General features: G+C 49.3%; 1 protein-coding gene across 1 annotated transcript; it reads right to left on the bottom strand.

The window, feature by feature from the left end:
• Window positions 1–3449: 3449 nt before the first annotated feature.
• ONECUT1 (one cut homeobox 1) lies at window positions 3450–23380 on the bottom strand. The gene is made up of 2 exons (XM_064157594.1): window positions 21922–23380; window positions 3450–5915 (listed from the first exon to the last, which is right to left on the bottom strand). Exons 1-2 carry the CDS (start codon window positions 23000–23002, stop codon window positions 5623–5625), a joined length of 1374 nt encoding a protein of 457 aa, XP_064013664.1. The 5' UTR covers window positions 23003–23380; the 3' UTR covers window positions 3450–5622.
• Between the last annotated feature and the right edge of the window lie 270 nt (window positions 23381–23650).

Genomic DNA, 23650 nt, shown 5'->3' with positions numbered 1-23650 from the left:
TAACACGGGTGGAAGTGCATGCCAAGACAAGGCTGAAGATACACCCTGCAGTCAAGAGAAGCACTCTCCTTCAGTTCATCTCAGCATCAAGAATGAAAAGATTGTAACATAAAGCTTTGGCCATTTTTGAATCTACTATATACAATTCTTGTTTGGTTTTTTTTTTTTTTTCTTTTTTTCCTTTAAACTACATAGTCATAAATTAAAGCAGTGATTAAATAAGTGTATACAAAATGTAATTAAATTAAAAATCACAGCACATCATAGAGAGAAAATAGGAACCATTTATCACAGCAGAGAATATTTCTTTTTTTCTTTTTTTTTTTTTTACCCTGTGAAAAGAACATCAACTAACAAACACAAAACATCCTACTTGAAACAAAAGAAATCAAAGCCACGTTTCCCTTTCTTGCATTCATTGAGATCTTTACCCACTTTGAAACACTCCCAGGAATAGAATCTTTTCCTTGAGTACAACAGAGAAGTTCTGCCAAAGGAAAAAAACAAAAAAAAAGAAAAAGAAAGAAGAAACCCAAACCAAACGATATAAAAGGAATATACAAACAAAACAACCCCTACAAAATAAATAATAATTATAAAGCTTTTTTTAAGTAACCTTAACAATTATCAAACTAGTAAGTTCTGCCTTATCACATAGACTCTCTATACAACATAACCCTAAAGATTTATTACTATGAGGTATTTGGAGGAATTGGTAAAAGCGATGCACGGCCTGTCTGGGCTGAGGGACTCAAGCTGCTCCGGGGGAAAGAAGAGGGAACCTTTGGTTTGTCAGCAAGAAAGTGGAAAAAACAAAACATTTTCCTTTGGTATCAAAGAAAGTTTCATTGCATGGTTGCACGGCAAAAAGCACCACGGTGAAGAATTATTCCTTTTTTCATTAGTGGCCTTTCTAACAGGCTGAGGTATTCAAAGAGTATAAGGTGAGAGATAAAGAGGTCAACAGCGGTTTAACACTTTGGTTCAAGCAAGGCACTCGTCCTAGGAGTTTACAAAGTTTGCAACATGTTTGCCTAGAGCTTTATTATTATTGTTATCCTTACCATCGTAGTAGTAGCAGTTGTAGCAAGAGAAGTAACCGTAAAGTTATTAGCGTTACTATCAATGAAGACAAGGTTACACACTGAGTGAAGGGGAGGAAGGGGGCCGAGGGGTGGGGGGGGAAGGAGGAGGATGAGTTCCCTTTCCAGACTGAGGCCGTGCATGAAAAATCTTTGGTATTCTTTGGTATCATCAATGTGATTAAAATCACCAATGGAAATCGAGTGAGGTAGCGTCTTTGGTTCACACTATAAATAGTAGATTTTTACACACTTTTTTTTTTTTTTTTAAACACGTGGAAGTAGCTATTCCTTACCTTTTGCTTCTTTGTCTTTAGCAAATAGTTACCAAATGTATTGTAAAGCTAACCACACCACAATAATAAACCAGGAGGCTAAGCAAAGTCTCAAAATTAGCCCCTGGGCCTTTGAATGCACCCAAACACAGCGAGATAGAAAAGGGTAAGTGCTTTCTCTTTGTTTGCTAAATGCATAGTTTTCATCCTTATGTACAAAGGAGGAGGAAGAGTAGGATAGGAGGAAGAGTAGTAGAAAGAAGGACTGTTTTTCAGGGTAAAAATGTCTTGTTTACAACGCAAGTGAGGAGAGGTGTCCTAAGACTCTTTGGTATAAGCTCAGTGGTGATTCCAAGCCCCCGGGGCAGCGGCGCACCCACCGCCTCTGCGGCCTGATCCTGAAATCCCTCTCAGGAGAAGAGCAGCGCCCACAGGCAGCCCTGGGGCTGGTCCCCAGCGCTGGGGCATCGGGTCACCCCCAGTCACTTCAGCCGCTTGGCAATTTGCTTCTGGCGCCGGCTGGAGCAGGAGCAAATTCTCAAGCGAAAGCCCCGCTGCTGGCTGCCTTGCTCTTGTGTTTGCTTTACCTGAGTAAGGAGAGGAGGCTGAGGCCCCTGGACGAGGACGCGGGGGCTAACCTAGTGCTATGGGTCGGTCTGAACTTTTGTCTTTTTTTGTCTTTTTTTTTTTTTTTCTTTTTTCTTTCTTTTTTAATTTTTTTTCTTTTTTTTTTGTTTGTTTTGTTTTTCTTTTCCCTGTAAAGCTAATAATGCCATTTACAATGGGGATGGGTGTGAACAGTTCACCTCTTGGCCAGCCTCCCCTCGTGGGTAACTGCAGCCAGGTGCAGCCCTATGAGCCAGATGCGTGTTCCTAATGCCCTTTTGCCCATGGAGTCACCTTTCACTGATGCTCCCGATTTGTTTCGGGTTCTGCTCCCTCTCCTAACCCTTCCTGGCATACTTTTAGGTCCTTTTGTGGAATTTGAAATTCATTTCAGTTTTGTCAGGAATGAAGTGGACCCAAAGACTCTCATTAACAGGACAGAGACAGGCCGTCCTGTGTGGCGTTGAGCGCTGCAGTAGGAAAAAGCTTCCTTTAAGGGTGCCCTGCTGAGGAATGACAAGGATTCAAGGCAGGGAGCACCACGTCACCTGTCCATGCTTCAGTCGGTGTGGCTGGGCAGTCTGCTCAGAGGTAAAACAGCTTTACAGGCAGAATGAGCAGTTCCAGAGTTATTTGCTTTGTGTTTTGAAAGGAATTAAAGAAAGCTGTGTTCTTTGCCTGTTCAAGAGTATGAGGTGCATATTGCTCATGGGAAGAGTGGTTTTGTTCCTAATGGCTTATAAAACAAACAAACAAACAAAAAAATATATATATACTTAAACAGACATGTTCAAAATGAAACAAACAAACTCAACAACAACAACACCAAACCCAACAAACCCAAAACACTCAAAATCCATAATTTGTGCATCAGTTTTAGTGTGTGTGGATATATGTGTGCACAGGTACAAACACACACCCCATAAAGACGTGTGTGCCTGCATATATACGCACAGACCTGTTCAGGGGCTTGCATGTGTGTCTATCAGAGATCCTGACATTGCATATCGGGTGCAAATTTAATGCTGGTATGAAAGTTCTCTTTGGTTTCAGCAAGTAGTCCCTAAAGACAATACAATGGAAATACTAAAAAAAGAAAAAAAGCTGCAATGTACTTTGAATTTCCCTGCATTCTTAAATTCTCAAGTTTTAAATAAATAAGGCTTTATTTTCTAAACTATAGATATATTACAAAGCAGTGTTCTGCTGGAAAAAACTAAAATGTTAGTTATCACTGTCCTTCATTAACCTTACCCTAACGAAACTGCATTCATAAGATACTTTATATGTGAGCTTATTAATGTTTCCATGTCAGTTATGTCTCTGTGAGGATGGAACGGTTTAAAAGGAAGCCTGCTAAAATTTAAGGTAAGCTAGAGATTCAAAAACTCACAGATTGGATTATGTCTTCACAGACAATTGCTTTGTCAGTCTTAAAAAGAGCTAAGCATACAGAAATGTGGAGAAACATTCAGTGCCAAAAATCTTGGGTTTATTTCACTTTATTTTAGTAAATAGGTATTTCAACTGTAGTCTAAACACTTACTGGAAAGTAACTGTGTACCCTGAACCTTGACTAGACCCTGTCCTCTTGGGAAATAACTGGTGCTACACAGTTGCTTAACTTTGGTGTGGCTAGTATTTTCAGTGGGCTTTGTCCCAGAAGCCAGTATTGATTATTGTTAATGGTGGTGGTTGGATTCTAGTTTACCTTGAATTTTTTTTTGTCTTTTTTTTTCCCTTTTCCTCTTTTTTTTTCCTTAAAAAAAAAAAAAAAAAGGTGTAAGAAAGATTATCTGGGTTTAATCCTTGCGTTGGCCCTATACCTGCATATTTGGTTGCTCTGGAATTTAATGTACTTAGCAGAATTACTACAGCAATTTGAAACACCAGTTAGAAATCTAACAGGCACACGTATTGGTTTTAAAGTCTATTTTCCCCTTATGCTAAAATTTAATATGCAGATGTTGCACACTTTGTCTGTTTAATTTTATCTGAGTAGGAATGGGATGATTTCTCTTCTATGGGTCTGTTAGCAACAGAGCATTTAAAGCTTTTTAGTTACAAACTTTAAGCCAGTTCATGCATTATCCTGATTAGTAGATCAGCAAGAAAGAATGCACGGGACAAAAGCTGAGCCTGCTACACACAGATAAAATGCCACAAAACATCGGGCTGTAACGGTGCCATGGGAATTTTGCTGCAGATCTCAGAGGCAATGCAATTTGGCCTTCCAGAAACACTACCAGAGCTCCTCTTGGAGCTCTTCCCACCGACGTTAACTGCTGTTGTACCACTGCTTTCAATAGGAAAAGACCACAAGCCTTCAAAGCTATTGCTATTCCTTTGCCTAGTCAAGTCAATAGGTAAAAAAAAGCTCACCAATGTCAATAAGTATTGATCAGATGCTGAGCCCTGTGGTTTTACGTTTCGCAGCTCCTTCCGACTTTGCATACGAAACGCCTGAGGTCCCCTGTTTGCAGGCTAGATGGCAGAGCTGAGCTGCATCTACACGCAGCGCACAGCGCGCTTCAGCGCCCGGCAGTGTAACGAGGGGACGCACACGGGGTCGCTACCGCACAATCCCGCGCACGGCTCCCCTTGAAGTCAGCGACAAAAAGGCTCACTGACTTCAGTGGAAGCAGCATCCCAGCAGCAGTACCTGTGCGCTGACGGGCCGTGGTCTCCCCAGATGACATTCTTTCTTGCCAATCGCGGAAAGAAACAATAAGGTGGTTCTACTAATTGCGAATAACAGTCTTGATTACAAGTTTTATGTGTTATACAGTTAGATTAGTTTATACCTATAACTCTACATAGTATTTTGTGTAAAAATAGCTTTGGAATATTAAAATCATTGCAATAAAATACCTGCAATATAATTATTAAATGTGTTCTTTGGTAGCTAGTCGATTTTTTTTTTTTTTTTTTAAATGGATGGAATAGTTTTCCTTTTTTTTTAAATCTGAACATTCCTTAACAAACAAAGAGAATGCACTGGTTTAGGTACCATTCAAAATTTCTTTGCCTATTTTGAACTTGTTTCCAGGCGTCGCACCGGTTAAGTTCAAACCATGAAACAGCAAAACTCACACTACCGTTCAAATGAATTCAGACGACTCCACGCTTTGGCGGTCGTGCCGCGGCACGACGCTCTCTGAAGACCAGCCCTGACTAAGTCCCTAACCACTGGCGTGTACACAATGCACCTTCATGGCAATTGCTGTGGAAATGAAGAGCCGTATCTGAGGAGATGTCCATTCAATGACAAGAAATCACTATGCTCCAAACCACTAGACAGCCAAGTACGGTGAAGATGATCATGGGTGAAGGTGTTTGACCAGTGGTCTGTTTCTCTTCTCTTTGCATTCCGTTTCGTTCCCTCTGGTTTGCTTTCTTCTCCTTTCCTTTTTGCAAGTTGTCGCCCTACTAAAGTGTGTGTCTTAGAACAAAGTTATAATGCAGGTGAAATAAGTCTTTGGTTTCTTTGGACTTATAAATAACTTTTTTTTTTCTTTTTTTTTTCTTTTTTCCTTTTTTTTCAAATAGTTCTAAGTATAAACCTGCTGTGTTGAGGTCCTGGTCTGTCTGTCTTTTTTTTTTTTTTTTTTTTTTTTTTTTAAAGCTTTTCCACCGAGGTTTAGTTTGTGGTTATTCCTTCATGCTTTGGTACAAGTGCTTGATGAAGAAGATGAGTTGCCTGAATTGGAGCTGCCCTCGTCTTGCCACTTATCCAGACTCCTCCTCCGTGCATTCATGAAAAAGTTGCTGACGGTGCTCAGCTCCAACCCGAGCTGCTGGGAAATGGTGATTTGTAACTCTTTGGATGGACGCTTATTTTCCTTGAATATTGCATGTAGAGTTCGACGCTGGACATCTGTGAAGACCAACCGAGGCTTTTTGGGTGTATTCCCTCTATCCTTCCCATGCTCTTGTTCTTTCCTCTTGCACGCTGCAAGAAAAGAGAGGACAGTTAGAGCTGGCAGAGGTATCATGAGAGCGTGCAGTATGGGACACACTATACTGCAGGGAAGTAGGAAAGGGGGAAAAAAGACCATTCATGACAGCTTCCAAAGGTGGAGGGGATGGATAGCACTGCATTGTCTAACTTATTATAAGCTATAAAACACATAAGAAATAGAAGGTAGAAAAGACTTTTCATATTGTCTGTTAAAACTCACCAAATGCTATTAGTGAGAGCTCATATTTTGGTAACACTCATTACTCTGTAAAATCCAGATAGGGTAGCCTGAAAATTCACTGGGCCTTAAAGTCAGCCTTGCCCACTTTTTGTTACCTTTATTAGGTGCTGTCAATCCATTTCTGTATTATCTTTTTTTGTTTACTGGCTGAAAGATAAGGAACTTGAAGAAACCAGGGTGCTACTACAGTCTTACAGGACAGATGATTACATATTCTGAACTAAATAAGCCACATTTGGCGATGAAGAACAATGGTATAGCAAACCTTCCTTATGGAACTTCACCTTTTTTCATTTATCATCCCTTCTTTCCCTTTCAGAACGTTATTTTGCTCTATGTGATTAAAGGGCACTTGCAGTTTGAAATCTGCCTTGCAGATCACCTTCCAGGCAGGATCCAAGGGGATGGGGAGGCAAATCCCAGATACCTCCTGCAAGCTCACCTTGTTAGGTATCTTTGGGAGGCCAGACTGATCTGCCTCACTTTTGAAAGGGCCTGAAATTGTCACTTCCCTTTTTTCTCTCTGACAGTGTCCTTTAAGGATGATTTAGAGATGCATTTCTGAAGGAAATGTGTTTGTGCTTGTCTGCTCTTGATTTCTGTGGCCATCAGTGCTGACTATATGGAGAGTTTTGTGCTATCTCCACCTATTCCACGGTTACTAGAATGAAAACATCAGATTACTTTACAAAGGCGCTTCCTACATCTTTTGTTGCTACTGAGAGCCAGCCTTGGCACGAAGGTTTAATTGCTTAAGGAAGGTATGAAAATAGTCATCTGCCTTTTGTACTTTGAGAAACAGCAACTGCACAGATCAGAGAGCAAGACTCAAGAGATGCAAAAGTGCCTTCTGCTGACCCAGGTATCCAGGGACTGAGACACTAGTGTCTCAATCCCTTCTGAGGAGAAGCTTTTGAAAGCTACCTAACAATACACATTCCAGCTACACATTCTTGCATAAGCAATGACACATCAATCAAGTACACTAGGATACCAAGCTCCTATCTTCTACAGTTATTTTTATCTGAAAACCTTTGAAGAGTGCTTTTAAGTTACATCCTGACCTCTAAAATACTGTGGAACTTCTGGGCAGAAACCCGAGTTTGCTCACACAAGTGAGCCCCCACTGAAATGAAGCTGCTGAATTCACTGTGGGGATCAGTGCCTACTGAAATAATTCCACATCCTCACTGAAAGTTAACATTGGTAACTCAAGAGTTTAAAACACTTTTGCAAGAAGAGTGTATTGTTTACTGACAAATGCTAGCAATGAGGAGTAAAGACCATATCAGCATCTCAGCCCTCTATACATGTCTAACCATTCGACAATCCTGTGAAACCAGTCACAGAAGCTCAGCCCCGTAACAGCCTCAGCCTCTAGCTTTGACTCTGACCCTGTTTGTGGGCTCATATTCATATCAACCAGGTTGGAAGAGACCTCCAAGATCATCCAGTCCAACCTATCACCCAACCCTAACCAATCAACTAGACCATGGCACTAAGTGCCTCATCCAGTCTTTTCTTGAAGACCCCCAGGGACGGTGCCTCCACCACCTCCCTGGGCAGCCCATTCCAATGGCAAATCACTCTCTCTGTGAAGAACTTCTTCCTAACATCCAGCCTATACCTACCCCGGCACAACTTGAGACTGTGTCCCCTTGTTCTATTGCTGGTTGCTTGGGAGAAGAGGCCAACCCCCACCTGGCTACAATGCCCCTTCAGGTAGCTGTAGACAGTAGACAGGCTCATGCAGAAAAGGAGATGAATCAAACTCAGATAATGTTTGTCATGCCTAATGCTTCATTTCTGCTCACACAGCTTTACACCTTCCTTTTTCAGACTACACAAATTCCAGCTTTCACCTAGACTGTCCAGATCATCATTTGTCACAAGACCCTAACTACACAAATAGAGTGATCTGAATCAGCACCATATGATGCTTCCACAGGAGTCCTCGTACCACAAGTGACAGTCACGGCAGAGAAGCAGCAGGTTATTTCAATTAGCAGTGCAAAACATAGAGATTAACAACAAAAACTCAGCTATATATTATGAAGCTAACTTGCTTAACATGTCTTCCTGAGCCTGTGCTCATCTCTTGAAACATAATACTTCTGAATAGTTATTTCCTTAGAAAATCATAGAATCAGTCAGGGTTGGAAGGGACCACAAGGATCATCTAGTTCCAACCCCTCTGCCATGGGCATGGATACCCTACCTAGATCAGGCTGGTCACAGCCCCATCCAGCCTGGCCTTAAACACCTCCAGCCATGGGGCCTCAACCACCTCCCTGGGCAACCCATTCCAGGCTCTCACCACTCTCATGATGAAAAACTTCCTCCTCACATCCACTCTGAATCTCCCCACCTCCAGCTTTGCTCCATTCCCCCTAGTCCTGTCACTACCTGATATCCTAAAAAGTATCCCCACAGCTTTTTGGTAGGCCCCCTTCAGATACTGGAAGGCCACCTCGGAGCCTCCTCTTCTCCAGACTGCACAGCCCCAACTCTTTCAGTCTGTCCTCACAGGAGAGCTGCTCCAGCCCTCTAATCATCCTCGTGGCCCTTCTATGGACCTGGTTCAGCATCTCCACATCTCCCTTGCAATAGGGGCTCCAGAACTGGATGCAGTACTCCAGGTGGGATCTCACCAGGGCGGAGTAGAGGAGGAGGATCACCTCCCTCGCCCTGCTGTCCACACTTCTGATGTAGCCCAGGATCTGGTTGGCCCTCCAGGCTGCAAGTGCACACTGTTGGCTCATGCTGAGCTTCTCATCCACCAGCACCCCCAAGTCCCTCTCCTCAGGGCTGCTCTCCAGCTACTCACTGCCCAGCCTGTATTTGTGCTTGGGATTGCCTCAACCCGGATGCAGGACCTTGCACTTGGTCTCGTTGAACCTCATAAGGTTGGCTTGTGCCCACTCTCCAGGGTGGGCACATGTCCCAAGAGTTACAATACACCATGTTCCTCAATTTCAGTTGTACAAGAGACCTCATAATTACTGCTGGTAACATCACAGAGGTAAGAAGTGCTCCTTGCTGGGCAGAATAAAATAGGTCCCATACAATCTATGATACAAATAACCAATTTTAGTATTTTACAAATAAAATTTCATTTCAGTCAAGCCCATCAGAAACAGAGCACTGAGGCTCCCATGGTGGCTCCTGGAGAAGCTGGGAGCCTCCCCTTCCTCCTGCAGACCAGTGTGGACCTTACATCTGAAAAAAAATATCATGCAGAACTGTTGGTTTCCTAAGGCTTGATCCACACCCACTGGGAGCAGGTGAAGGTAAGCTCTAGCTTAGCCTGTGTAATAAGACAGTTCTTGTCCTCGCATCCAAGTTGCAGTTCTTCTACTTTGAATTGAGGACTAATGATGTACTACTTCAGAGACTGAGATTTTCGCTCAGCTGCAATTTGGGACCTTATCTGAGACAGAAAGACCTCTTTACAACAGATTCAATCCTTGTTGGCCACAGAACAGACCCAGCTTCTAAAACCAAGGCAGGCTCCTGACAGAGCAGCCAAGTTTGGACTCTGGATCTTCCTGTATCCCTGGTGCCTGCTGAGCAGCACACCGGGCCTGTTTCTGCCCAGCAGTGCCTTCAGAGCCTTTTTCCACATTAGGGAAACTGGGAACACCTTCAATATCTGGGTTGTTTTCAGGCAGTGCAAAAGCTGTTTCCTTTTCAGCTCTTCTCCCATTAGCATTTGCCAGAGGTAGATTGAGGGGAAAAAAATTCCCCATGTGCTTAATTATTCAAAGACTCCTTGCAGACAGTCCTGCCAGGCCTGGAGTTGTAAGCACCAAGGGTGGGTACCACCTCTCATCTTCTGCCTTGTCTAGACTCAGGAATATTAATAGCACTTAAAAATAAATAATAGTGATAATGAAAAACCGTAAGAGGGTTTCCTTACGACCGTTTTCCCTGCACTGAAGCCAATCAATTTTAATAATAAATTGTAGCTTCCACCTTGCCAGAGAACAAATGTACAACACAGGATAAAATCTGCTCCAGCACAAGAGCAGGCAGAGAGACCAGCCAGCTCACACTACCAGGGCTGACAAACTGGGGCCATCCAGATCAGTGCTTAGCCCAGCTCATGCTCAGACAAAGCAGCTATGCCTGCGTGGGCAGGTCCTTCTCTAATGCTGGTAAGGATGTCCTCTGAAGTCAGAGTCTCCAGAGACACCAAATAAAATGCTTTTTTGGGAAAAACACCAGAGCCTCTCTTCAAAGCTGTTTATCGTGCACCTTCAATCTGGATTATATTTCACACAGCAGAAGACAGTAAAAGCAATTGCATCGATGTACTTCCTGCTCCTGCCCATAAGCACTGTGAGCAGACTCTCTCCCACAGCACAGAAGCTCAACTCAGGTGCTCCGTGGGGTGCTGCGCTCCCCAGATGCACACACACTGTCCTCACATGCTGCAGGCAGCTGGGCTCTTTGTCTCAGAGCTGCCCCAGCTGAGTGATGCTCCTGGTGATGCCTTTTGAAAAAGCCTAAAGAAAGGCTAGTTAAGAAAAGAGCAAAACAGAGGATAAAGAAAGAGCAACACATGTGCAGATATGACAATATAAGATTATCAGCACCAGAAGGAGCCTTATAAATCCACAGCTGAACTCTGGCCTCCTCCAGTCACTTCCATCTTCCTCTGCCCTGAACAACAGATATTTTTGACACTTGCAATTCTCCTGATACAGTCCATCAATCTATTTTTGTCTCCATTTGTTCCTCCTAAGCCGCCCAAGGGATTTGGCAGAGTTCACTTGCCAAACCGTGTAAGGTCTGCATGTCTCATTGAGGCCCTGTTGCTTGTTCATGGCATGGAACCGGGGCCTCACCGCTGCAGCTCCACCATCTGTTACTGCTCTTCTGCTGTGCCCGGCTGGCCCTGGCTCTGTGCAGCGCAGCAGGATCAGTCCTGCTCTGCCAGGGGTGCCAGCAGGATCGTGTCCCCTACAGAAGCACACTGACCGCATCTCTAAGTTGAGATAGTGAAGAGGGTATTTTGCCCACCTGTGATGTGAACCACACTCTTCTGTGGGTTTAAAAGTGAGGATTACAATAAGCTCAGGTGCTAACCCTGACGCTTGATTTAGTCTTTCATCCCTAGAGGGTGAATTTCTTCTTAAAATGTAGAAGAAACCAACAATGATTACTGTAAATCAATCTGCAGGAGCACTTGGCGAATACACATGTGCCTGGCTGTGTCCACCAAACATGAATTTTCATTCCAAAAACCAGCACCAAAGAACTAAACTGGGAAAACTCCTAAAAACTGTGTTTTCTGCTGGTTTGTTTGGAGCATGTAATAAAACACCACAAGTTCTGCTGACTGCTTTTGAGAAAAAAATGTGACAGAGCATGGGGAGCAACAGGGGCAAACACTACCTGGCAAACCCACCCCAAGCCCAGGGCTAGTTCTGGAGGCAGAGGACCACTGGCCCTTCCATTGCTCAGGTGGAGGCCCAACATGTTGTTACCACTGAGTGCACATTCTCTGACACAGGAAGGAAAAGGGCAGATGCCAAAGAAGATGGATTTAGGGGATCTCAGAGCTGTATCCTTATATGCACACTGACAGGCTGTGGCAGGGACCAGGCACTCCAAACAGCCACACCACTCACCAGCTGCCCGCAGCAGTTCCCATAGCTCTGGGACAGACACACACAACAGCCATGACTGGGTTTTTGACCATACAAAGTGGTTCAAAAGGGAGAAGAGGCACAGGACAGCAAGACCAGAGCATGCCTGCCCAAGTGCACTGCCACAGCATGTGCTCTTGGAAGAGCACAGTCCCAACAGTGCCTTGACGTGAGTCTTCTCACCCCACGAAGGAGCAAGCCAAGGCACACAGTGGAACTCCACTCACAGGAAGCCTTTTTTCCCCTCTGTTTATAAACAGGTCAGGTCTGAAACAAGCAGATGCATACACAACAATGTCTTCAGCCATGCCAAATTCAGACACTGGCTGACATGGAGAGCAGACCATGTGCTGGCCACCAGCAATGGGATAAGGGCCTTTCACCCTGAGGTGACAGGTCATGTTTCCAGTTCTGGCTCAGGTCACTACGGACCACAAGCCATTATTACTTGATGTCCATTGAGTGTCCTGTACTAGATGAGGCAGCAGTTTCGATTCAGCTCCCCATGAGCAGATTCACACCACACTAATTTCCATCACACTTGACAAATTATTTGACACCAATTAGTGCCGTGGCTGGAAGGTTGAGCTTGGTGCTACAGGCAGGAGTCTGTAGGAACCCATTTTGTAGCTGAAATGTTCATTCTGGGAAACAAAGATGGCTGAGGATATCTCATGACTCTAGGCTCAGCTCTGTCTTGCCTGAGAAGGCACCTTCTGGTTCCTCCACATTAGAAGGTAAACTCAGCACTTAATTCTGGAGTAACCACTACCACCCTAATCCTTACTGATCATGAGCATTGTATTTGCTTCAGGCAGATAAGAGGGGAAAACAAAACAAAACATAAACAAAACAAAACAAAACACCACTTTATGCTTCTCTCAAAGACTCCAGGGTGAAATTTCCAGAAAGCAATGGAGAGTTTACAAGCCAACAGCTTTGCTGCTGTTTCCTATGAGTGGGAAAACCCCAATAAACGATGCTGCACAGCTCAAAGTGCTGACAGAAGCCCTGTGTTCCTGTCTGTGACAGGAGAGGCAAAGAAGTGGATTTCAAAGTGTAAAGCAAAGAAGATTTGTGACGATTGTCTTCTCCCTCCCCTCTTGCAAAGCCTAGTCCTTTAGTTATCTCGACTTCATTGTGTATGTTCTTCACAGAACGTGTCTTAGAGATATCTCCTTATGTGTATTTTGTAATCTCTATACTGTCTCCAGTCTGTAAAGGCTGGGAACTACCTCAGCTAGAGTTTGAGCTGCACTCACTAGGACCCTGGGAATCTTTTTCTGATGCTTCTGCTTCTAGTTTGGACACATCACAAAATATCCAATAACATTTTTAGAGAGTGAAGATGCTTCACTGGTACAAACTAGAGAATGTACAGGGGGATATTCTCCCAAAGCAGGCTCTACCCTAGAGTGGGAAATGGAGTAGGATTTCCATAGGAGGTTCAAATTGCTTAAGGACTTTGGCTGTCAGAGATAGTCCTGATCACATGGGATACAATGGCTCAACAGAAACAAGTTGCCAAAAGTTTATTACATATTATCATCACCATGAATCCACCATAAAATGAGATAAGATCCAACCTTATCATGTGAATGACACCTCTGGAACATGCAGAGGGACACACAGATGACAGAGCTTTCCTAATTACCAAAAACTTTATATTTAGGGGAGTATGTGTCTAAGATAAGGGCTGTATAAGATACATACTACCACATGAACTAAAATCGAGGAAATCTGTTTGGCATGGAGCTGCTGTTTATCTGTTCACTTTGATACTTGATGATCCCCTGCACTGCTCCATCCTGTCATGAAGCTTTTGATGGTGTCTGGCAGATAAGTACCTCCAGAAAAGTGCTGCGTGAGTCAGATGCCCTGTGTGTCAGGGCAGCTCATAGCCCTGTACTCCCACTGTAGTGGGTAGCAGACAACATTGACATTGCAAAGAGCATTCCTAAAAGCTTCAGTGCATCATAGGATAAGGCCATTCGCATGTGAGAGATGAAAGCCTACGTGGGTGACAATTGTGCCCCCCCCAAACTTTCCTCTTTCAGCTGAAGAAAGTATGGGCTACCCTGAAATATCTGAACCCACAACAAGCTATTTCTTATTACTCCTAGCATTATTCAACGTTCTGTGTTTGTCTCTCAAGTGACCTGTATTTACACTTCCTTAGAGTATGGCTGTGCCCATCTCTTGGGAGGTCACTTGATCCACTTCTCTGCCATCAGGCACAGGCAGTACTCCTGTTTTGTACGGCGCTTAGGGAAGTGGTCTAACAGTCGTGTACAGGCAGGTGTTTGGATATAGTTGGGCTTGATGTTATTAAGGTATTTTCCAACCAGGCAATTCTATCATTCTGTAACATGAAAAGAGGTAAAATTGTGTTTGTGTACCAGAAACTTACAGAATGACATTAGCCTGCCACTAAATAGACCCCAAATGAGACTGAATGGTAAACATCTCACTCCTGTGCACTGTATTAAAATGAATTACCCTAATTTGCTGCTCCTGGAATAATAAAGTGCATCTGGCTGAGGAGTGCTGACTCAGCAGTTTGGGTTTCTGGGGTTTACACAAAATCACAGTGTTGATGGATCTGTAACCACCTGAGTGAGCTAACATCACTATAACAGAGCATGTTGCTAAGTGGATCAATCAGGGGAAAACACCCAATGTCCCTGCAATATCATTTAAAGTAAATGTTAAATTTCTTTAGGTAGGTCTTTAGTTAACCATATTACCATGACAAATATTTCTTTGTCTAGCAAAAGTAATTAGAATTTAATCACTTTTACTGCATCTTAATTACCTCAAATGAATTGAAAGGGCATTTAATAGCGAAGATTAAATTGCCTTAATGAACGATTTCTGCGACTACATCAATATTTTAATCGCGTTAGCTCTTCCCGCCCTTCCCTACCCTCCTCGCTTCCCGCCGCAGAGGTGCAGGCAGCTCCTGGCCCCTGGGTGGCGCCCGCCCCTCGCAGCTCCCGTTCCGCTGTCCTGCGTGGGGGTAAAGCGCTCCGCTCGGCACCGCTGCCCCGCAAGAGGGCAAAGCGCTTCGCACTGCTCCGCACGGCTCCACGCCTCTCCATATCGCACCGGTCCGCACCCGCCCTCAACTAAGGAGTGCTGCCCGTCCCGCTTCTCTCTGTACCGCATCGTTCCGCACCTCATTGCTCTGCGCCGCTCTACATCCACACCATCCAACCGGGGAGCGCCGCATGCACCCGACTTCTCCGCGGCGCCCGTTCCGCCCCCGCGCTGCTCCGCCTGTTCCACACCCCACACCCAGGCAGCACCGCCTGTTACGTACCTGTCCGCTCTTCCTCCCCACGCCTCTCCCGAGCCCGCTCTGCGCCGCCCCGCCCCGCGCTCCCGGGAGCAGCTGCAGTACTGACAGCCCCGCCCCGGTCTCTCCCTCGCGGCTTCCCCGGACCCAAGGTTGCAGAGCCACGCTGGTCCTATCGGCCCGCTGCCGCCTGCCCTGAGCAGCGTGGTGGAGCACAGCCCCCCGCGTGGGATTGCGGGGCGCTCGAGTAACGGGTCGGGCGTTAGGGCGGGTCATCCCGCCTCTTCTGCTGCCCAGCCCGGGACTCTGCTGCAGTCGCTGAAAATGGAGTTTCTGAGTGATGCAGTGACGCAATCCATTGCAAAACCTTCACTGGGCCGTTAAGGGTGGTCAGACTTAGTTAAAAACCGTCTCGGGTTGCTTTCTTAAGGACCTCTGTGCCCGTCCCGGCACCCTCTGCTCCAATTTTTAAGCCCTTAGCCGCTTCCGACACTGAATTAAGTAGCGACGTACGTCTCAGATGAAGGAGAAACACGAGAAACCCGTTTTGGGAGGCGGTAGTATGACAGCTGGCCCTGCGTGGGGAGGGCTGCAAACCTGTCCGCACTAATGAGCCTGCACTAATTGCACCGCCTCTGGGTAACCTCTTAGCCACAGGTATGTGGCAGGATTGCTGTGCCTGCATATCCACAGCCTCAGGACAGGTTCACTGCAGCAGCTTCTGCCCCGAAGTCGCTGAGGAAGTCCCCGAGACTTAATACTTTTATCTGTGCACAGTAGTAGCACTTCTAATGTTCCATCACAAAATGCACACACACACCCACCAGCGCCAGCGTTCCGCAGCCACAGCAGCCGAGCAGCAATCTATGGCGTTTTAATTGCCGTTTGGGCTGTACATAAAACGTTACCACTCAGACTTTCTATCTCCCTAGAATGGGGGGGGGGGGGGGGGGATCACAACTGCTGTTGAGCTAATAAATTGTTCCTATAAATTACGCTTTCAGCATGATAAAACTGACTTCCTCTTAAGCAAAACGGCCCAATTAAACTGCATTTCCGAAGAAAGTCAGTAAACATCGGTCGCTTCTCTGTCAGTATGTGATTTATCCAGATAGATGTTTGAAATGCGAGCCATCATTTATCGATTTGATCATGCAAGTACCCGACATAATGTTATGGTAGGTCCGGGCTCGGTCCTCAGTAAAAACTCCCCTCCATGCTTCTAGTCTTCAGGTTAAAGTCACCAGCACTTCAGCAAAAGGTCCCTAGCGTAAGATACACCTTACACCTTAGCTCTACCTCGAAACGAACTTTTCCTTCGGGTGGAGGTTACGGGGGCCGTTCTGCCGCACAGAGGACAGGAAAAGGCTACTTGACACAAGGCAAGAGCTTTGGTTTAGAGTTGGTACATGCAAACGCCAACACTGGCCTGTGCATCTCGATATTTCAGTTTCAGTCTAACCATGGTGTTCCTTTCCAGGTGTGTGAAGGGAGATCGCTATGTGAAGATCAGCACTCAGCTCGGCAATGCACCTGGGCTCCCCACCTTCAGCAGTCACAGCCTTGGCGCCATGAACCCCTCTCTGCTCTCTTACTGGGCCGTCCTGACCCCTCATGCTTGCGAGGCCCGGGAGGAGATAACGCACAGTCGCAGTGCTGCGAGGAGCTCGCTTCCCCTCTGGCCATGCACCCATTCCAAAGCATCCAAACTCCAAACGAAGTCCTTTCTCGACGCCCTTCCCGGCTGAGAGCCGAGACGCGTCCAGTGACGCAAACCGACCACAGTGAGGTACGGAGGGTGCATAGCCCGGCCCTCTTCGTACCCTAATTTGTGGCAGCTGCTGTGATTCAAAATCGATGAACTGCAGCTCCCCACCGGAGCCAGGAGCCGTTAGGCTCCTCTGCAAGTCCCTGTGGCCCAGCTTCGCGTGGCCTCGACCCCAAAACAAGAGGACTGGCTTCGCCCCGACCCGCCGCGGGACTTGCTCGGAAGCGCGGTGGCCGGGGCCGGGACCGTCCCGCCAGGGTCATGCCGTGAGCGCAGCTGTGCTGGCAAGTAGCTGTCCGCGGTGCTGAAGCCGCGTCGTGCTGCTGCTTCAGGCTCGCCTGCGTGCCGGGGACATGGGGTACCAGCGGACGGCAGCGGCCCGCGCAGCGGCTCAGGGCACCTTGCCAAAATGCCACCTGGCCCGTAACGTTCGCCGGAACCGCCGTCTCTGCCCCATGCAGGCGGCATGCTCGGATCGGCGGGGCTTGCTCCCGCACGCCGGCGGTCAGTAGATGGCGCAGAGCCCTTGGGAACCAAGCTGCGACGTGAGGGCGGCCGGATGGCTTTGGCCGGTCGGAGTGGTTTAGAGACGGCGGACCGGACCTGCAGCGCACTCACGGCCCGGCCATACGGCACCCCCTGGGGCGGCTTCAGCAGTGTCCGCGGTCGGGAGCGGCCCTGCTTTGAGGCTGTTGCATCTCAACTGCAGGGACCATGGGAGCTGGACACGGCCGCTCCCGGTGCCTCTCAACCACGCGGCAGGTAATTAAAACAAACAAACAAACAAACGAAGAAACAAGCAAAAGCTGAGCCGTGCTATGAGGGCGGGGGGTTCCTTTGGGACTGGCGCGGGGAGGCCCGGTGCGGAGGAACGCCGACTCGCCGTCGCCCGGCCCCGCTCCTCCTCCTCCCGCTGGGCAAACATTAACGAAGGGCAAACGCGGCTGTGTGCGAGCTGTAAATCAATCCCGCCGCAAGGACACGTCCGGCAAACAACCACGGCTCCCAGTGCCCCCCCCCCCCGCCCCGGCTGCACACTGAGCTCTGTGCCGGAGGCTGGCTCGAGCCTGCGTTCCTGCCCTCCGGTCCCACCGGACTGGAGCACCGTACCTCGGCCCCAGCCACGGTCGGCAGCCGCGGAGAGGGTCTCTGTCACAGCCCGCGGTGCGCGGAGCTAAGCTCTTGTCTATACGAGCGGCGTTCGGGCGGCCCGTGCTGCAGGGAGTTCTTTCCTCCAGGCCCACACCGTGCTCGGGCGTCGGCGAGGAGCCCCCGGTCGATGCCCTCCACCTCCCTGATGCAAATGCTTTTATGCAAAGTCCCCAATGGGTAAATATTAAACAGGCCTTAATGAGGCAATCGGGGCTGAGGAGCTGCTGGGGCCGGGAGGCATCGACCTTCTCCCAGCTCACCGAGGCGACCGGAGGGGCTAAAGGTGTAAATGGCGTTCATTAGATTTCATATTTAATGTGGAAAACACTCTGATTACTGTATCGATTTCTTTACAACTAATTTAGCGAGAATTTCTTGCCGGCTTCCCAAGGCTTCAATTTAGCTGCGATTCACATCGGGACGGTAAAAAAACCCGAGATTATAAACACCGATTCAACAGCAGTCAGGTCGCAGGTAAACACGGAGCAGCTCTGGAGAGACAAGCCGCTCCACCCCTTGCATATGCCCCGCGGGCGAGCGCAGTTCCCTACTGTCCCCTCTCCCCTCGACCGGCACCTGCTGCCCCGGGACCGGCTCGGGAAGCCCGATGGGGAAACGGCCGACGAGAGTCCCCTTCAGAACGATCTCGCACCTCGGCAAAGCATACACCTTCTTGCAGAAGATCCAAAGAGGTCTTTGGGGGTCCGTTATACCTCCCCTGTCCGCTCCCAGAATCTTACTCGCACTGCGCTTCCCTCCCGTCTCTGGGCCGGGCCATGTGGGGGCTCCAGGCAGATGCTTTTGTGATAACAAACAGCTCGAAGCTGATTATTTTTTTTTCTGAACAAGATGAGTCGATTTTTGTCTTCTTTATCCCCTCCTATCCCCGCCTCCTCTCCAGATGAAAATAGCCTGAAATAAATTCACCCTCAAATCCCAGCAGGCTGCAGAAAGGCTGTACATTTTCTTTGACTTGTTTATTTTTTTTCGTGTCCCTTCACTGCCCTTCCAAATGTCAGTGGAGGAGGGGGGGGGGGGGGGGGGGGGAAGGCTAACTAAGGGAGAAACGGCCAAATAGATAAATATTCAGTAGTAGAGGGGGAAAGAGGGGGGGATAGACAAAGGAAAAGAGAACAGAGAGGAGTAGGAAGATGGGATGAATAAGATGGAGGCTGAAAGAGGTCAGCTTTGCAATTAGTAGTTCTGCTTACATTTCAAGAGACAGCCCAGGAAGTGTCAAGACCTCAATCCTGCTTCCATGTAACTACCAATTTTTCCTCTATTTGTTGGAGCTTCTGTAATCTGGGAGGTAGGAATCCCTCAGGGATGGCTGAAAGGGGCAAATACTCAAGATAAAGTACTGGGCAAGACCATGAGGCCTAAAATAAGCAGGCTTCATCCCTCTCACCACCTCCCAGGCGCTGCCCAAAGGAAATCAGAAAGGAAATAAATGAAGGTGGTGAGGGCTCTGGTATTTATCTACCTCGTAATTCTCTAAATGCCCTGGAGTGAGTTATAATTTAGACGTGAAATTTAATTTGTGTTGGGTGAAGTAATTTATGATATTTTGAATTGATGTTCATATGTCAATATCAATCGGGGCAAATTTTTACCACTTAGTAAGATCATCACACATTTAAAACCTGCGCAAAATAAAATCGATCCTCGATGCATTTACAGTAGATAGCTGACAGCGTGGGGCGGAATGAGCGGAGGGGCGCGGAGGGGCGCGCAGAACGGAGTGAACGGGGCGCTCAGCAAACCACCCTCATTGGCTGGGACGCAGCGCTATGTAAATCACCACGTGCTGCGGAACTGCCCGCGCCCGGGTGGGGTTGCACCGGGCGAAGCCACGGGCAGCGCGGGAATAGCCCGGCTGGGCCCGGCGCTGCCAGGCCGTTTGCATGTGACGTGGGGACGCTCGAGTGCAGGCGGCTCTGCCCGACATTCCCCCCACCCCCTCCCTCGCCTCTTCGGGTGGCGAGCCCAGTTTCGGCACAGGGAGGCCGTTTCTGTAAGGTGCCAGCCAGGGTGTCATAGGAAAGGGAAGGTGGAATAATGAGGCTTTGTCTGTCTAACGGGATTACCGGGATCCGTTTATGCGAGGGCAGCGAGAGGCTGACTGGAGGATTGGGCGGTTTGAGGGCAGAAGCCAACAATGTGTCTCTCCGGACCCGGCAGCTGTGTAGAACGCGGCCGTCTCCTGACAGTATTCGGCCACGCCGGGGGCAAGCTGCCGCCTCCCTCCAGCTGGGCCTGCAGCCGGGGCTGGCAGAGCTTCCCGGCCGGCAACGCCAAGGAAAGGATGCCAACAGACTCCGAAGTGAGGGGTTGTTCCAGAATCGATCTATGCAAATGAGCGGAGATTCAGGTCCACCGAATTGTCGTAAAAATGCGCTCCAAGTAGAAGAAAGTTCGACTTAACAATCGTTAAGGGGATACTGGAAACATAAACTCTATCCTCCTGTCCGGAGTAGCCCCAGCAAGAAGAAGATTTTCTCCTGGTGGCGTGGTTGTTGAGAAAGGGAAGGCGGAAAGGGCGTTTTGTGAGAGCCCAGACCTTTGAAACCGACTCTGCAGGAGCAGAAGCCAAAGAGAGCAACGTCCTCCCACTGGCGTGCTCCGCAGGGACAGCTACAATAGGGGAGAGAGATCTGCTATGAGCCCTTCCTAGCACTGCTTTAGGCTCCAGAAATGAGGAGGCCGGCTGGAGCCAGGCAAGGAGCAAGACAGTGGCTCAGCCGGGTTCCTGCACGGTCGGGAAGCGGTTCCCAGTCCCCACCGTCAGGATAGTCGAAAAGGCAGGACTGTTAGAGCATTTCAAAGGAGACAGATTTGGCTCTTCCCTTATTTTTTATCTGTGAAACGGATCAGTGACCCCGGCTCCAACTTGGATTGACTGTCTCGCGTTCTCGAGGGACAAATTAATGGAGACCTATCACTTAATTAACAAACCCTCACTCACGGCATATTAAACCAGGACTCAGCTCTGGGAGCGCAGGCTGGTTGGGTTTAGGGAGGTGGCGGAAGAGAACAGATACCAAATGGGACTGAGACCTCCAAGCAGACAATACCGGAGCTGCAAACACAGACCGTATGTCTCACACAGATGCACCCACGCAAAATTCAAACTCCGCGGCCTAATGATAATTTAAACCAATTAACCAAAAATCTAACGATTTTGACGTTTCTCAGCCACCACTCACAGGCCGGGCACGTAGGCTCTGTGGGAAAGCTCTTCCCCAGCACACCCTGCCTAGCTCCAGCTCTGAGGCCCGCCGGACACTGCCATCGGAACCCACTGCCCCGGGTTCCACCGCTGCCGTCAGCACAAAGCAAACGCACTGATTCCTCTCGGCGGTGCGTTACCGGGGTTACTTCGCACCCCGTTCATGGGCCGTACTGGGCAGTACCGATGCACAGAGCCCTGTGTCGGGCTTACTGCCCCAGTAAGCCTCGATCGCTCGGACAGACGCCGGTTAAAGCATTTCCGCCTCGCCCTGACCGCTCCGGTCAAGCCCTGCCACCGGCCGGCGCGAGTGTCGGCAGCTCCCCTTAACCGGGCACGCTGGACGCCGTCCCGCTGGAGGCAAGCGAGGCTGTCGGTGCGCCCCACCCGGGATAATGGGAAAATATGGGGCGCTGCAGCCCTCAGCCCGAACCTCGACCCGGCTTTGTCTGGCAGCCGGGAGCGTGTCTCAGCGGAGACGCACGGTGCCGGTGCGCGGAGCTGGGAAAGGGAGAGGGGAAAGGAGAGAAGAGAAGCGGCGAAGGGCAGGCAGGGCTGCTCTTCAGAGGCAGGCAGAGGGACCGGGGCGGCCTGGACAGGCCCGGGGCCCCAGCTCCACCACTGCCGTGCCCCGACCGCCCCGCAGCGGGCTCACCTGCCAGCCGCAGAGCAGACATCCGCTGAAACTCCGGCTCCTGGAGCCACTTCCACATCCTGCGGAAGGTCTCCCGGCCGGATTTGAGCTTGCTCCAGGGCTTGGGGTTCCTCAGTAGGTCTGAGAGAGTTCCTTGAGAGCGGCACAGCACCCTCTGGGCGAAGATAGCCTGGGGGATGCTGTATCGCTTGAGCTCGGTGGTGATCCTCTGAGCTACTTCTTTGGTATTGATTTCTTCCATTTGCCCTGAATTACTTCCACTGTTGACCTGCGAACCAGTTACAGAAGGGTTTTGCTCCCTGGCAGAGCCTAGGATCTGCCCGTGGCTCTGGGCATTCAAGTGGGCATGAGGGTGGTGTGGGATCCCGTTGATAGGCACCATACCAGCGGATGTGGGAGTGAGGTGTTGATCGCCATGCCTGGCTAACATGGCAGGATGGTGAGCTTCAAATCCATTTGGGGTGAGCATTTTCTCGGCGGGCATGGTGGCACTGGGGTGAGCGTAATGGGGCAGCCCTTGCTGGGAGTTGTGGATGCTCCCCAGGCCTGATCCAGATAATGGAGAGAGGCTTTGCCCCATGCCGGTAACATCCTTGTGGTAGGGGGTGTAGAGGTTGTTCATAGACGCCAGACCCCTTTCATCCCGCATAAGCGTGAAGCTGCCGCTCACGTTTCCTGGTATCCGCTGGTGGGGGTGGTGGTGATGGTGATGGTGGTGGTGGTGGTGAGGGAACTTGTCCGAGACCGTCGAGATGGGAGGTAGAGGCTGCAGAGGGGTTAATGTGGTGTAGGTGCTGCTCATGCTCATGCCGGGGGGTGTCTCGCAGGCCATGGTCATGGTGGGGTGCAGGGGGCCCGTCAGCGCGTGGTCGGGCGGCCGGTGGTGGTGGTGGTAGTCGCCGCCGTCGAGGATGGATGCCATGCCCATGGAGCGCGGGTGGGCTGGCAGGTGGCTGCCGCGGTGAGCCACTGCGCTCCGGTGATGGGGGCTGCCGCTCATCAGGTCAGCGGCGGCAGGCACCGGCTCATGGCTCACCCCGTGCAGATCGCCGATGTTTTCCATCGCCAGCTGCGCGTTCATCGTCGACCGTGCGGGTGGCTGGACCGCACATCTATCTGGTGGGCGGCGGGGCGTCCCGGAGCTCTTCGCTGCTGCCGCGGGCCGGTTCCTCCCGCGGGTCGGCGGCCGGCGAGCTGGTGGCGGTGCTGCTGCTGCTGGGCTGGTGGCTTTGCTTGCTTTATTTTTTTTTCCTTTTTTTTTCTTTTTTTTCCTTTTTTTGTAATTTATTTGTTTGTTGGTTTTTTTTGGGTTTGTTTTTTTTCCCCCGTCGGGTCGGTCCTAGGGCCCCCGCTCCCTCAGGCCGGGCTCCGCAGCCGCGGCGGGTGTCTGGCCGCGTCCCTCGCCATCTCTAGCCATGGCTCTCTCTGCACTCCGCCGTTTGGACACGGCTCCGCTGCTGCAGCGGCGCGGCCGCCGAAACAGCGCATGCGCGCCGCGCCCCCACTACCCCGCCCCCTCCGTGACGGTGCCGCCCCGTGACGTCACCAGCCCTATTAAGGAGGCGAGCCCCACGCGGCGGTGTCCAGTGTTGTTACTACGGCGCTCCTCTCTGTCGCCGCTTCGCGTCCTGTCAGCCCCCTCTGCCTCCATCCCTGCCCCGCCGGGCACAAAGAGCCACCCACTCCGCCTCCGCCGTGCGGGCGGCTCTCGGGTATGAGAGCCGCCCGC

This window comes from Pogoniulus pusillus, chromosome 17 (genome assembly GCF_015220805.1).
Source record: "Pogoniulus pusillus isolate bPogPus1 chromosome 17, bPogPus1.pri, whole genome shotgun sequence".
Taxonomy (NCBI): Eukaryota; Metazoa; Chordata; class Aves; order Piciformes; family Lybiidae; genus Pogoniulus; species Pogoniulus pusillus.
The sequence above is the reverse complement of the archived record's forward strand: the minus strand, read 5'-3'. Positions and strand labels throughout refer to the sequence as shown.